Source organism: Tamandua tetradactyla, chromosome 5, assembly GCF_023851605.1.
Source record: "Tamandua tetradactyla isolate mTamTet1 chromosome 5, mTamTet1.pri, whole genome shotgun sequence".
Taxonomy (NCBI): Eukaryota; Metazoa; Chordata; class Mammalia; order Pilosa; family Myrmecophagidae; genus Tamandua; species Tamandua tetradactyla.
Window position 1 is genome coordinate 44849720 of NC_135331.1, and position 16929 is coordinate 44866648.

At 37.7% G+C, this 16929-nt stretch overlaps 2 protein-coding genes across 4 annotated transcripts in view; one reads left to right on the forward strand and one right to left on the reverse strand.

Annotated features, from left to right (window-relative positions):
- MED12L (mediator complex subunit 12L) overlaps nt 1–16929 on the forward strand; it is a 371061-nt gene that overhangs the window by 211748 nt on the left and 142384 nt on the right. The window lies entirely within an intron of this gene.
- GPR87 (G protein-coupled receptor 87) overlaps nt 6383–16929 on the reverse strand; it is a 29431-nt gene continuing 18884 nt past the window's right edge. The window contains exon 3 of the mRNA XM_077160791.1: nt 6383–7494. Within this exon, the coding sequence (XP_077016906.1) occupies nt 6455–7494 (1040 nt within the window). The 3' untranslated portion in view covers nt 6383–6454. The remainder of the gene's footprint in view (nt 7495–16929) is intronic.

The following is a 16929-nucleotide window of genomic DNA, read 5'->3' on the forward strand; positions in this document are numbered from 1 at the left end:
ATTGAGACTTGAGGAAACCCGCATGATGGTTAACTGGAGTCAGAGGAAATGCTGTGTGGGATCACATGCAAGTGTTTCTTTTTTCTCTTATCCCTCCCAATGAGTCAACCACACCTGAAGTCATGTAGAACCAACCACCTTCCCTTTTCCTGTAAATTGATATTAACTAAGCCACTTACTTGTACTGCCAGGTCTTGTGAGGGTTGCGTGGGTGTCTCTGGTGGCCTGATTGAGAAATTCGAAGCAATGTAGAACTGCTTGTCTCTTTAGTTAATAATTTGAGTACAGCAGTGATTTTCATACTGTTTGGTACCCAGTTAGCTTAATCAGAAGGAAGAATCAGTGAGGGCAACCTTCTGTGTTTAGTCCTTGATGGGGCCATGTCAAGAGCAGCTGTGCTTACTGCTCTTCTCTGGTGCTCGGTCATCATTAGATGGGTTGAATGAGGATGTGTGGCTAAGCTTTTCAGACTTAACATAATTCAGAACACATGTTTTAGCTCCACAGGCCCGGGGCTTCATCAGCCTCTTTCCCACACTTCACGACTTTTCTTGTAAGTAGAGTTTATCTTCCCCTGCTGGGCTAGTTAACTGATCCCATGTCCTCACATGGCTCTGCCTCCTGACCAGCCCTTGGTTTAGTTTTGGTCTCCCCAGAGGCTTATGCCATGAAAGGACAGATACGAGCCTTTGCCTCTAAAGATCTCTTGAAATCATACGGAGCATTACTTTTCTACCTAATAGTTAATAGTGCTTAGAAAAATTGGTGATTTTGCTTGGTAGAAGAGAAAGGATTTAAATTAGAATTTAGCTGGTATCTTCATTCAGGAAGCAATAGGAAACAAAGATATTCGGGTTGGGTTGGCTGTTTTCCTTCTTGAGGCATTAAGCAAAACCACTAGCAACAAGCTCTAACCCAGAAGTCATTCACCATGCTCCCTGGAAGTGCCCATTGGGGAATTTTGTTGAATAGCTGCTAATCCATCATCCAGGGGTTCCCAGTGTCAGGTAGCTGGGTGGAAGAAGCTTTGCTGTAGGCGCTTCTCATTTAGATGGTTGGATTAGTTGAGTTCTTTTTGCTTGGCCTCAGCTCTTGCTGTAGTACAGTCCTAATGTAGACATGAATTTCCGTATGGTTTGTGAGCACGGAAACCGTAAGTTCTGGTTTGCTCAGATGCCCCATTTTACACCTGTTGTTCCAGTTTAAATAGGTGACACTTTCATTCTCAGAAGTGGGCTTGTTTTAAATGGGAAATGTTATGTTGTAAATGTGTTACCACAATAAGAAAGAAAAACCAGACCAAACCAAACCAATGGCCTGTTTGACAATAAATTATAGTGATTCTAATTATAAAGGAATACAAGGGAGTTGGCAGACAAAAATGGATGTGCAGCAAAGACGCAAAAGTGATAATGTCTGAAATACCAAGCTTATACAATGAGAGTTATAGAAGAATTAACGAATTGCAAATGTTGACTCTGCCACTGTCTGAGAGGCTCTAGCTGTGCAGCTAGAGGAAGTTGTGAAGGTGAATCTATTGACATAATTGAGGAATGTGGCTGTGATGAGGTCCCAGAGAAAGTGATGACACAAAAAACTTCACATTAAAGGAAGTCTTGGAGCTATTTCATGACGGTAAGAGAACAGAGAATAAGATGTTGGAAGCAGATTCAAACTTAGGCATATGACAGTTCAATAAGTCATAGAAAAGATGTTTGCTGTGTATCATAAATTATATGGTGAGAAGACAAATAGTATTGAAACTGCTCTCAATAAGGTTTTTAAACAATAATCTAGAGCACTTGAATTAAGATTTTAAACTTGTTAAGTTTTCATTTTCTTATTTATAATTTTGACAAATTTTTAAATGTCGTGGGACAATCATAATTTTCCCCATTGATTTTTAATATTACTTTGCACAGTTTCAGCTTGCATAGTCATTTTCATGGCCCCACACTTCTATGCAAAGCAAGATCTGAGAGTTTGTGTAATTGTGTGTGTAGTTAGACTATATTATCTGTGACTTTTATGTCTGTGTACTAACAAGTGTGTTAAAATATATCATAAAAGAGGGCATTGTGTTTGATGGGGTTGGAAAAGAGTTGGTCTAGATGATTCCAAATTTATATAGTATAACTGCTCTGCCTGATACTATTCATTCTTCCATTGTGCCTAATCTTCCTATAACTGCATAAAAGGACATAAAACAATTTGAAGACATATGATATGGTTCAGGCTTTTTGAACACCACACAGATAATTTATTGCTGGAAAATAACAGATGGATTTCAGTGTTAAAGATATTTTTATTTAGGCTAGCACAGTATTAAGCACTGAATGGGATTCTTTTAAAGACTATTTGGAAACTATCATAGGTTAAGGGTTGGAGTCACATTTTTCATACTAAATCTATTAGATGTTTTTGTTTAGGCTTGTACCATTTTAAGCACTGAATGGGATTTTGTTTTTTTTAAGACCTGTTTGAAAATTATCATAGGTTAAGGGGTGGAGTCACATTTATTACTAAATCTGTTAGCACTGTTTCTATACATGTGGTTTTCTACATATGTGTATATGTGCTCTTGGAAAGTATTATTTGTATCATTGAGGCTCTGGGAAATTTGGTGACTAGTTCAGCCCCATGTTCATAAGCTAGGGTGATATAACCAGAGATGTGGCTGATTCCTGAGAGTTGCTATGGAGATGTCCTGGAGGGCAACCACTGGTTATTCGTGGGCATAATTAAGTGAGAAATTGGCCACTTCACATTTATTAAGAGTGTCTGCCTACAGACTATTTGAAATAAAAGACTCTCTAGTTTATTCCATATTTTGAGTTTCCGAATATTAGAAAAAAGGATGTGTGTCCTAATAGCCACATTGTATCTTTTTAAGATCATTTTAAATGTTATGTCATTGTGAATTATAAGGAAAATTAAGAGTATTTAAGACAAAACTTGACATTTGAATCCCATGCATTTCCTGATACGTGAAAAGAAAACTGTTTACACAGTCTTATTCCTCTATCTTCAACTCTAGTAACGATTTTAGTGTAGTTAAAAACTGTAGATTAATTATATTTGATTTCTACATATTAGGAACAAGTGGTTCACCACGAACTCCATGCTTTTATTACTCTCTTTTCAGTTTTTTTCTTTTTTGTATTTATAGGATAACTTCTTATAGGTCTTAATTCTTCTTTTCAGATATTTCCATCTTAAATATTTCTCAGGAGTTTCAGGACTTTTTTTTTTTTTTTGCGTGTATACATTAACACTCAAGGTGAACAAAAGAAACCTGCAGCAAAGGACTAGAGTGCATTACTGTGTTCAAATACTTGCCGAATTCCGTCTGCCTCAGTCCTTGTTTCTGCAAATTGGACTAATGCTGCAAATAGGACGTAAGCTGTTTCCTTCAGCCGTTTCGCAAACCTTTACCACTAGGTGGCGGCAGAGGGCTAGTGCTGTGCTAATTGGTAGTAAGAAATATTTACTTTTAGATGTCACTAAGGGATATCCAGTTATTCTAAACATCATGCTCTGCACAATGTCCTTTTACATGCTGTGTGCCTGGTAAGTATTTATTGACTCAGTAGTTGGCTTCTTATAATGTTTAGTCTGGGGAAAATCTCTCTAAGGTTTAAGTGACCCCCAAGCTTTATTTTTTCCTAGTATATCATATTTCCCCATGGTGATGCCTGTCTTTAAGCTGTAGTCTCTTGTGTGCATGTGCAAATGTTGATGTAAGTATTTAATCTGAATTTCTGGATTTTCCTAGTCAGCATTCCCATGAACTTGAAGTTGAAAAAATAGTTGGAAGTGGTAGTAAAGTATCACTTATGAAGTGGTATAATGAGTTTAACAGTGTAAGAACCCCATTGAAAGATTTTTTGTAAGTTTAGTTTCTTTGAATGTAAGTTTAATGAAAAATAGAGAGTTTTCCTTTTGGAAATTCTCTGAAAATGTGTTTCTCATCTGCGTAAAAGGTAAAGGAGCTGTGCTTTTGCTGCCTGAGAGGATATGAAATAGTAAATGTGGTCTAAAAGGCCTAATAAGAAATGTTAAATTTCAGATTATTTTTAAATGAACATTTAATTTTAAGAATACAACCAAATAGAATTCTCCTTTAATATTAAAAAATGGAGTATTATGTGCTATTAACACAGAATTTTATATTTTGTATTATCTCTGATGTTATTTTACTCATGCAAACAGTTCATTGTTGGTTGGCCTGGAAAGATGATTTGAATGACCACAGTGTGTGCATTGGTGTAAAATGTGAGCAGTGTCATTTTGATGACTTTTGTTGCATGGCTTTTTAAATAGTGTGAATACTCTCTATTTTAAAATTCTAATCCAGCGTTTTAAGATTGTCCAATCTGTTTAAAAATGACATTTCAGGGAAATTAAATGACCTTTACATTAAATGTACCCAACAGTTATACAGCAAATCCAATTTTAGAAACCTGAAAATGAAAGTTAAATTATTTTAAAGCCCTCTTAGGGTTGAGGTATGCATTGGAAGATTAAATGAGGTATGGAGTTGGGAAGTGCTAGATTAACTGCAGAGTGCTGAATGGAGCCAGGTGTTGCTATTTTGAGGAGGATTGATTTTTAGCTTTTGGGTTCTAACTGGGCCAGGCATTTAACAGTAGATGTAAACAGTGGAGTTGCTGTGATCAGTTTTGAGATTTGTAACTGGTTGCTGTGGTATAGTGGAGAGAAATAGGGGATAGAGAGGATAGGACATGTTATCCTGAAGGCATTTTTCCAGTGCTAATATTTCTACTCCTTTTTCTGTAGACTGGTTGTAACTCATTCTGGGTCTAATGGGAATAGTGGAGAAACAAATTAGTTTTTCAAACTGCCTTTTCACATTAGCTGGCCTACAACATGATTATTTTAATCTAAGTGGTGGCTAAGAAAATTACCAAGTAAGCTGTATGTAAATGCATGTACAGGAGTACACCCTAAACTTTATGGAATTGGACTGTTGACGGAGAGAGGTAGTTATTTTGATAGAGGCCCTCAGTAATTATTTTAACCCCATTTGCCTCCAACCCCTCTCTCAGGCCTGACCGATTAGACACTGGACCCTGAATCATCTTCCTGTACCTTACACCTGAAGTTGTTATTGGTATAAGTTATTGTAGGACCCTCATTCTTGCTCACTTCAGGTTTAAAAAAAAAAAGTGCCAGCCATTGGCTTGTAAGTGTAATTGGTGAACTGTACTATTTTCTGTGTGTGTGTGTGTGTGTGTGTGTTTTGTCTCTAGTAGTTAACCATAATGTCATTTTCTAGTCAGCAAACACCTTTTCTCCTCTTACTCTTTTAAGGCCTCCCCAGCTTCAAGTACAGTGTTAGGCACAAATCAGACACTTAATCAATTCTTACTCATTTGATGGCTTTGCAAAAGAGTAAAGACTCTTTTTACATTAAAGAGAAAATATTTTAAGATTTACAAGTCTGCTCTTCTACTTCTTAACTTGGTTTTTGAACACCGTCTGCCACTTTGAAGTTATGTATTTTTAACTAATGATATTCCTACTGAAAGTGGGATATAGTATATGGGAAGAATATCACATTCATATGGTTAAATCGCTTTTTGATGAACTAAATATACATGATTATTAACTGTTCTTCCATATTCTTTACTCTCAGCACAGATGGATTTAAATGTGGCATGAGTCCAAGTAAGTTGAGTGTTTTTGTTTGCTTGTTTGTCTTTTTACATAGGCAGGCACCGGGAACCAAACCCGTGTCTCTGGCATGGCAGGGGAGAACTCTGCCACTGAGCCATCGTTCCCTACCCAAGTTGAGTGTTTTATATCCAAAATTCACTTGCTTAATATTCAAGTCCCTTTTTTCCACCTTAAATTCTTAATTGAATTCAATCTTTTATATTCATTACTTAAAAAATATAACTGAACCTCTTCCTCTCCATCTACTCCCCATCCTACAGGCTTTTCTACTGTGTGTAAGACATTTATAAGCACAGTGAGGAAATGAGGGCCACACATCCTAGGGAGTTCAAAGTTGTAATGAAGGACAGCCTCAGTTACTGCTGCAGTAACTGAACTGTTTTGAAACCACCCTTTTTGATTTGTTTTGTTTTGTTTTCATCAAACTTAGAAACTCAGGGCTTTACATTCCAATCCCTGCAAAAGCAGTTTTATTACAGCAGCACTGCCTGGGAGAGGGCTGCGGTGCACGGGAGTGATTCTGCCCCTTAGACTTTGAGTTCTGAACCTTTCTGTTCTGCCATCTACCCTTTCTCACTTTTTGCGAACCCATAATATTTTTCTCAGTTTCAAGTCATGCCCAAATTTCAGACCATTTTAGTTCTCTTTTTATCCATATTTCCATGGGCTCAAACAAGGGTAATCAAAAGAAATATTTATTTACACTTTGTACATATTCACTTCAAAAAACAAAAAGTTTTGTCATGTTTAACCACTACACATCTGTATAGTCGTAATATATGCGGACTTCCGATCTTCTGACACTTTGCAGTGATCTGATGCTTTCGCTCCTGGTTCTGATATTTGATTTTTTGAATAGCCTTCTTGAAAATGACCTACACATAAAAAAGTAAATGATTGGATCCAGACATACATTGCATGCAGACAAGAAAAGTGTCATTTCCTTGCAGTAATATAAGATTTTGTGTGCAGATTCATCTAAAAGCCTGTCTAAGTGACTAAAGGTAAAAGGAATTCTGCACAAATGATATGGTAGAAAGCACGTAAAAAATACAGCCACGACCACCCTAATGCTCTGATTATGTTTTCGTTTTCGACTTGACTGACTTATGAATTGCCTGCTGGATTTATGGATATACCTGGATATGGCTATATAACATCCAATCAGTATCACCAGCACAGCCACAAATAAACAGCTGTTGACATAAACAACTGCCCTATGCCATTTGACGCCCAAGGGGCTTTTAAGATTCATGCAGTCGTGAATATTTTCCTTAGTTGGCTGACCATTTGTTAAGATGATGTTTGGCAAGGACAGAACTGCCATCACCACCCAAACGCAAATAGATAAAACTTTGGTGAAGGTAATGCTGTACATGCGAGAGTCCCCAAACGGCTTTACCACCTTCAGATAGCGATCGATGCTTATCAGCCCAAGAAACACGATGGAAGTATACATGTTTGCATAAAATAAAACTGAGGTGTATCTGCAGAGGATAAAATTGAAGTACCAAGGTCCAAATCCAGCATCATGGACTATTCGAAATGGAAATGTCAGTGTCATTATGAGGTCAGCAACCACTATGTTTTTGAGATAAAATATGAAGCTGGTTTTATTCCTAATGTGAAAGAAGATCCACACAGCTAGACCATTCAGCAAGATGCTTGCCACAAATATAATGAGGTAAAGCAAAGGCAAAACAATAGCGTCAAATTCATTGTGAATGGTGGCATTTCCAGAGCCATCGCTTGTGTTACTTGGAGTGTGGCTTCCTTGGCCAGGCAGCTCATTATCTGTAGGAGAAGTGGGAAGACATATGTCAGCGCTTCACATGGCATGCTCCACAGACTATAGCTCTCTTATAGGCTGAACTGTTGCTATTTTGGGCCAGTTTTTGAGATGACATCAGCCACTTGAAGTATCAGTTTAGTGCATTGTTAGTGATTTGGGTGGCCAGAGAATTTTGGTGGCCTCCCGCCATCATTCCTTCCCCCAACCTCCTGCTACCCTGAAGCCCCTTGCACATAACTTGGATCATTGACTAATAGATTTTTTGCGTTGAATAAAAAGCCATACTTATGATACTCTTAACCAACTTCTTGAAAATGAAAATAAATATGCCACTGTAAATTGCCCTGATTTTTAATTCTGTATTTGAAAATCGTTATAGATAGAATCAGTGAAATCTGTGGGCAGAAGATCACCGTTTCTTGTAACATAGTAAAATTATAGGCGTGCTCTTTGGCATCCTCTTTAAAATGCGTTCCTTCCCCCTGTCCCCTGTGACCTCAGTTTTAGGCTGCTTATTGTTAAAAGTTGGGAAAGGACTAAAACTTGTGGATCATATGAATTTTTCGCTTGTACCTTTGTTACCACTTAGGAAACTTTAGGGACGTTGTTAGTATTAGATGTTAAACATCTTACCTTTTTTTTTTTTTTTTAAAGAAAAATCTGTCTTTTAAGAAACATAACAAAAAGAAGTCCTAGGTAGAGGCAATGTGACTTGCTGTATCTTAGGTCCATTTTCAACTTAATAGAATTGAAGTTGTACGTAGGTGTGAGAATTAATGCTGATTTATGAACATCTATATACCATAGAGTATATTTTTCACAAAAACGTGTTGGTGTCGTTAAGAATTCCATAAATATAGGTTTTCTGCTCAATGCAATGAGAAATGTTAATTTTGTTTTCTTGTTAGTATAGAGGTTTATTTTTTTTTTTTAACTTTTTTATTACATAATTTAACATATATACAAAGCAAAGAAGAAAAAAAGTAGATTTATTTACAAGGACAAGTTGTTAAAAATAATCATAGACTGGTATATTCTTATTATTTATAATGCTGGATTATACCTATCACATTTATTATATGATTTTTAAAAGCTATTTTTTCTCTTATGTGTTTTATTTTGCAAACCCTAGGTGATATTTACCAGCCCAAATGATGGAATGTCTTCTCCTTAAAATTCTTTTTTTTTTTTAACTTTTTTTATTGTATAATACGACATATATAGAAAGCAAAGAAAGAAAAACAGCAACAGTTTTCAAAGCACTCTTCAACAACTAGTTACAGGACAGATCCCAGAGTTATCATGGGCTACCATACCATTACCTCAAATTTTTCCTTGTAGGTCCTCCAGAATATAGGAGGCTAAAAGGAATAAATTTTTTTTTATCATCACAATCAATTTTTTTTCTTTTTTTGTGAAATATAATATATATACAAAACATTAAGTTTCAAAGCATGCACAACAATTAGATGTAGAAGAAATTTCGGTTTGGTATGGACAATTCCACAATTTTAGGTTTTTACTTCTAGCTGCTCAAAGATACCGAGACTAAAAGAAATATCACTTTAATGACTCAGCAGTCATATTCGTTTGTGAGTCCCTACCTTCTCTGTATAACTCTACCATCACCTTTGATCTTTCTGTCCCTCTCTTTAGGGGTATTTGGGCTATGGCCATTCTAACTTTTTCAAGTTGGAAGGGGCTGTCAATAATATGGGGTAGGTAGCTGATGTTCTGGAGAAGCTGGGCCCTCTAGGTTTCAGGACTTACCTGATTCCGGCACCCATTTGGGGGTTGTAGGTTTTTGGTTATCTGGTTATCTTTCTCTTAGGGTGCTTCTGGATTTTTTAGTTCATGTTATAAATACCATTCTAAAATGATAGAATTATTATAGGATAATCATTTAAAAGGTGGGTAAATCTTTGGCTTACGTGACATCTATGAAAATGGGCTCTCAGATCCCTTCCTATGGGGAGCATGGTTGATGGATAGTTTCAGATGCAGCGCTCCAAATCCAGCACCACTTTCTTGCCGACGCTGTGTTTCCCCTGGACAGCTCCTAACTAATGACGCAGCACTGCAGAGCTGCTAAGACAGGCCTGTTCTGGTAGGAATTGCAGGAGAATGGAGGAGTAGGAAGTGCCCAAAGTCAGTTTTTCCACCCATCTGAATCAGCTATTTCAGAACTCCAGAGTCCATTAAGTAGAATGCTGTACAGAATCCAGGGAAGAACAGGAGGAAGAGGCTAGTAAATTACGAGAAATACCAGTAAATTGTTCTCCTCCTAGTGGTCTTGAGGCGGGCAGCAGTAGGATCTGAACCCTGGTGTAGCTTGGTGGTTCCAGAGAGGACATGAAAATCCACTTCACTAAGATCAGGGATGGGAGGTGAAGGGGCATGGGCTTGATGAGTACTTTTTGTTTTTTTTGCATGGCAATCCAAATTTATTGAATGACTGATGGTAAGTTACACAAAATTGCACCACTTTAATGAGTGCTTTCTGTTTACATTTGGCCACCTCAAAGTAGTTGTAACATTATTAGGTTTGTCACTTTAAATACCGTGGCTTCCTGTTGAATAGACACACAATCTTTACACCCAGACATTAGTGGATACAAAGCAACAAGGCATTGTTAAATAAAACAGCAATAGTTACTGCAAATTAGGCCTTGTGACCAATTACACAAGATTAAAATGCACAGTGTTTTTGGGTGAGTTGTTAAATGCTGGACCAGTGCTGTGGCTGTGGGAAGACAAGTGCTTTTGATTAACTAATTTGGTTCCCTGGAGGCCTGGTCCTGAGATCAGTCCTTGTTCCAAGCTACCTCAGGCAGAGGTGGCACAGGAGACTTCTTAGAGCTGGCTGGAGGACAGTTGAGGTCCTGTGTGGGCTGGGTAGGGGTGAGTCCCAAAAGCACATCTTTGCCGAGCCGTGGAGAACTGGGACATACTTCCTGGCCTCTCCCTCATTCCTCCCCAGGGCACTTTGTTCTTGCTGGGAAAGACTGACATGGGAAACCCTTTCCCAGTGTAGCCCCTTCCCAGAATTTACCCTCCAGGCCAAAGCAGCTTGAGATAATGAAAGCAGTGTAAGAAAAATTGAGGCAGAAAGCCTGGACAGACATTGCTTTTAAGTCCTGCAATGGAAGGCACCAAAGAGGAAGGAGACATGTTCCCTGGGAAGTAGAGGGTTCAAAATCCTGTTAAGAGGGAAACTCCTAAGGCCTCTGTCAAGACACAGGCATAGAAAGCACAGGGAGGACCCTGTACTTTGCATTTGCCGTGGGCTGACCTTCCTGATAGAACGATTGAACTCTGACTGAAAGCACTGACCAATGCAAAGCTAATTTTCAGAGACAGTGAAAAATGGTCTTGCTTAGAGTTGCTTGGTTTTGTTAGTTTCTGACACTCAAGAAAATCTGTCATATCATCAGCTGGTTATACACTCTAAGAAACATTGATCTAAGGGAAAATAAATCCCAGGGTTAACATTTACAAATACTGTACAGTGTGAAACAAAGACAAAGAAACAAACAATGACCCATTCAAAGGAAGAGGATAATTAATCCATAAAACACCAGCAGTGTAGACCAGACTATGGACATACTAGGCAAAGAGTTTTTTTTAATGGTTTAAAAAATGTCCAAGTAGATGAAGGAAAATACAGAGAAAATTCTAAAGGATATCAGAAAATCAGTGAATAAACAATATGAGAATCTCATTAAAGACATAGGGATCTTAAAAAGGAGCTCAAGAGAACTACTGGAGCTGAAGACCACAATAACTGAATTGAAAAATTCTGAGGAGGGTTCCAACAGAAGATTGGAATTAGCAGAAGAAAGCATTCAACTTAAGACAACTGAAATGAGTCAGGGTTAGGAACAGAAAGAAAAAAAGAATTATAAAAAGCAAAAAGAGCCTAAGAGTACTCTGGAACGCTATCAAGCATACAAAACATGCATTTATGAGAGTCCCAGAAAGAGAAGAGAATGAGAAAGGGGCAGAAGGAATATTCAAAGAAATCATGCAGAAACTTCCCAAACTCAGTGGAAGATAGGAATATACACACAGTCAAGATGCCTAGAGACCACCAAGCAGGATAAATTTGATGAAAAATTCACCTCATCACATACTGATCAAACCGTTGAATGCCAAGGACAAGGAGAGAGTTCTGAAAGTTGCAAGAGAAAAGCAATATGCTATATAAAAAGGAATAATGGTTGGATTAAGTGTCAATTTCTCATCAGAAAACCATGGAGGCAAGAAAGCAGTGGATGAAATACTTAAAATGTTGAAAGCAACCAATTTACAAGCGAGAGTTTTATATCCGACAAAACTTTAGTTAAAAAATGAGAGATTGATGAAGACATTCCCAGATAAAAAAACAAGTGATGAACAAGGGAGTTCATCACTTCTAGACTTGACTGTACTACAGTCCAGACTGTAGACCCGTCCTCCAAGTAGTGCTAAAGGCTGTTTTGCAGACTGAAAGAAAAGGACATTCACTAGACAGGGGTTCAGAGCAGTGTAAAGAAAGAAAGACCCGTGGTAAAGGTAACCAATTGGGTAATTCTAAATTCTAGTAGTACTGTATTGTGTTTTTTGAGTTGTAGCTCTTCTTCTTGCTTCCTACACTTGCTAAAATGCAAATAGTTTGAAAGTAATGATAAATATATGGTTGTAGAGCAGTAAGGAAATACAAGACATGAATGATAGTATGAACCAATCAGACCTAACAGATATGTATACAACACTTGACCCAACAGGAGCAGAAAACAGTCTTTAAGTGTACATGGATCATTTTTCATGATAGACCATATATTAGGTCACGAAACAAGTTTCAATAAATTCAAAAATATTCAAATCATATGCTGAACCTTCTCTGACCATAGCGCAATGAAGCTAGAAGTGAGTAGCAGAGGGAGGAATGGAAAATTCACAAATACATGGAAATTCAATCCTAAGGGAAATTAGGAAATTTCTTGAGGCAAATTAAAGTGAACATACACCATATCCAAACTTGTGGGATGCAACGAAGGCAGGGCTAAGAGGAAAGTTTATAGCTTACATTAAAAAAGAAGAAGGATGTCAAGTCAGAGACCTAACCTCAAAACTGGAAGAGCTAGAAGAAGAACAAACTAAACCTAAAGTTAGCAGCAGGAAGGACATACAAATTTTAGCAGAGGTAAGAAGTAGAGAATTAAAAACAAAGCAAAACAAAAAATAGAACCGACAAGACCAAAAGTCGGTTCTTTTGAACAGATCAATAAATTGAGGCAACCTTTAGGTTAACTGAAGAAAAAAAAGAGAGAGGATACAGATAAATATAACATGAAATGAAAAGGGGGACATAACTACTGACCATAGCGAAATAAAAAAGATTATGAAAGGATATTATGAACAGGGCGGGCCACGGTGGCTCAGCAGGCAAGAATGCTCGCCTGCCAGGCCATAGGACCCGGGTTTGATTCCTGGTGCCTGCCCATGTAAAAAAAGGATATTATGAACAATTGTATATCAACAAAATAGATAACCTAGATGTATTGGACAAAATTCTAGAAACACACGAATTACACTGACTCAAGATGAAATTGAAGATCTTAAACCAGTAACTAGTAAAGATAATGAAGCAGTCATCAGAAACATCCCCAAAACAACCAAAAAAGTCCAGGACCAGATCGCTTCACCGGGGAATTTTATCAAACATTTCAAGAAATATTAACACCATTCCTATTCAAGTTCTTCCAAAACACTGAAGAGGACTTAGCATTTTGTAACTTATTCTGCGAGACTAACGTCATCCTTATTCCAAAGCCAAATAGATACCACAAGAAGACCAATATCCCTTGTGAATACTGATGCAAAAACCCTCACTGATATGTTAGCAAGCAGAAGCCAACAGCGCATTAAAAGAATATATACCACGATCAACTGGGGTGTATGGCAGATGGGCAAGTGGTGCTCAGCTTAAGAAAATCAATTAATGTGATATAGCATATTGACAGAATGAAGGAAAAACCCCACATGATGAATGCAAAAGAAAATGGACAAATCCAGTTCCCCTTAATGATAAAAACACCTAGAACATTAGCAATAGGAGAAAATTCCTCAATGTGGGAAAATCCCTCAATGTGGTTAAGGGCATTTATGAAAAACTCTGGCTAACATCATCCTCACTGGTGAAAGATAAAAGCTTTCCCTTTAAGATGAGCAAGAAGACAAAGAAGCCCACCGTCTCACTGTTACTCACAATTTCCCAGTATGTTCTAGCTAGAGCAATTAGGCAAGAAAAATAAATGACGCACAAGATGGAAAAGAAATAGTAAAACTGTTTGCTGATGACACGATCGTAGGCACAGAAAATACTGAAGAAAAATCCACCACAAATTTCCTAGAGCTAATAAATGAATTCAGCAAAGTGGCAAGGTACAGTTAACACCCCCAAATCAGTAGTATTTCTGTATACCAGTAATGAACAATTGGAAGAAGGAACATGAGGGAAAAAAAATCCATTTACAATAACAATTAAAATAATCATATCTGAGAATAAACTTAACTGAGGATGTAAAGGATTTGTAAGCAGAAAACTTCAAAACTATGCTAAAAGAAATTAAAGAAGACCTAAATAAATGGAAGGATGTCCTATGTTTATGGATTGGAACATTAAATATGTTATGATGTCAGTTCTACCCAAAGTGATTTACAGAGTCAGCACAATTCCAGTCAAAATCCCAACAGCTTTCTTTGCAGAAATGGAACAGTGCTTCATCAAATTTATATGGAAGAGTGAGGAGCCCCAAATCTTTTTCAAGCCATCTTGAAAAAGATCAACGTTGGAGGACTCACACTTCCCACTCTTCAAATTTATTATAAAGCCTCAGTAATTAAAATAGCGTCATACTGGCACGAAGACAGATGTATAGACCAATGGAATCAGATAAATAGGCCAGAAATCAACTCTCACGTTTATAGCCAACTTGTTTTTGACAAGGGGGCAAATACCAATCAATAGCAAAAGAAAAATCGTTTCAGCAAGTGCTGTTGCAAAAACTGGATCTCCATTTACAAAAGAATGAAGGTTTAGCCCCACCTCACACTATATCTGAAAGTTGACTCAAAATGGACCAAAGACCTAAATATAAAAGAGCTATGAAACTCTTAGAAGAAAACATTGGGGGGCATCTTCAGGATGTTATGTTAGGCAGTGGGTTTGTAAACTGTATGTCAGAAACACAAGCAAAAAAAAAAAAAATAGATGAGTGGGCCCTCATCAAAATTAAAAACTTGTCTTCATCAGAAGTCTTTATCATGAAAATAGGACAGCAGCATGAAAAAATGCTCAGCATCATTAGCCAATAGGGAAATGCAAATCAAAAGTGTGAGATACCTTTTTAAAACCACTAGAATGCTTAGTATTGAAAAATACTAACTGAATGTACTAGCTAAATTGAAAAATGGTTAATATTGGGAAAAATGGAAAATTACAAGTGTTTGATAGAATGTGGAGAAATAGGAACATACATTGCTGGTGGGACTGCAGAATGGTACAGCTGCTGTGTAAGAAAGTTTGGCAGTTCCTTAGAGAGTTAGAAATTTCTATATTGTTGGGGACCGGAGGCTAGCCTAAGATGGCGACTAAGCTAACATGGCCACCCTGGCTGATGCAACAGCACCTATATATTACAACAGGGTTCTTCACGGAAATAGGTTCCCACCGGACCCTTCCCACCGGCGCGAACTCCCCTCCAATCATCTAACCAGCCCTTCCCGCCGGCGCGAACTCTCCCCTATCATAATGCGCCATATACCCTACCTCCCCTCCCAGCTAGTATATATACACCCAGCTTGCCTAATAAAATTTGCAGCTTGATCAGAATCCTGTCTTGCTGTCTTTCTTGCGTCTCTCTGTCCCATCGCCATTCTTCCCTCAGCAGGTGGCGGACCCCGTTGACTGTCCTGCGGGTCGGGACACTATATGATCTGGCAGTTCAAATTCTAGGTATCTACTCAAAAGAATTGAAAGCCGGGAATCAAACATATTTGCACTCCAGTGTTCACTGTAGCATTATTCACAACCGCCAAAAGATAGATGCAACTCAGATGTCCCTTAAGTGATGAATAAATGAACAAAATGTAGTATTTGCATGGAATGAGATATCGTTCATCTCTAAAAGGAATGATGTCCTGATTCTTGCAGTACATTGATGAACCTTGAAGACGTCATGTTGAGTGAAATAAGCCAGACACAAAAGAACAAATATCGAATAAACATACTCACAGAGTCAGAATCTAGAATATAGGTTATCAGGGGATGAGGTGGGGGGTAAGAAATAGGGAGTTAAGGCACCGGATGTATAGTGTTTGCATTTGGGACGGTGGACATGGGTCACTGAATTATATATGTGAATGTGGTTTAATGGGAGCATTTTAGTTCATATATATGTTACTAGTATAAAAATTTTTTTTAAAAATCCATGGAGTTGCCCAAGATAAACCGTGAACCATAAGTTGAACCATGGACTGTATACAGTAGTACACGTATAAAAATATGCTTTCATCAGTTGTGACAAACGTGCTACACTGATGGAAGGTGTTAATGATAGGGTCTGTATGGGCACTCTGTTTTACTCATACTTTTTCTGTAAATCCACAGCTTCTCTTAGATAAACAAAAAGCCAGGTCTGTTTATATGAGAAAAGGGTCTGCTCTGATGGATGAGTTTGGCTGGAAAACTCCTCATCATTCTGGTCCAGACTGTACTGCAGTCTGACTTTACCGTCCCTTCTTCCTCCTTCTCTTTCTCCCTCTAAACCTCATTGTGGTTTTAGAGGTTTTGCAGTCTCTCTCCCCGTTTTCTCTTGCGAGCATTTTCCCCAGTAAATCTCTTGGCCATCAACCACATTTTGTCACCTGTTTTTTTTTTTTTTTTAAAAGAAGGTCTGTACTGACAAAGTAGAAATGTGCTCTTTTGATGTAAGGCTACAAGGAAGGTACTTCTGAATTTTCACTTTGCACTAATTAATAATATTTACTATAATAACACTTATGCTTTGAAATGATTTTGTTTTAGAGGTCATGGCATGGATTTACCCATTGTTTCCCTGCATGACCAGCCTTGGCTCCCTTCTTTGAAGAACTAAAACAGGGAAGATAGTTTTGATGATTATAATCCAAAACAGGTTCTTAAATTGCTGCTTGAAATTTAAGTGTAGGCTTTTCCTAAGTTACCTTGTCCTCCTTCTAATTCTTGCTTTTATTCCCTACTATGAGTGGTTATAAAAACTGGTTTTCCTGCCTTAAGTATCCTAACACAGGCTAGTAATTTATACCTGGACTAGCCTGTTATGAGACTCATAGTATTATTAAGCTTTACAAGTTTAAAATGCCTGATTCAGCTACCATCTATATATTACTGCTGCCAGTTTCAAATATTGTCT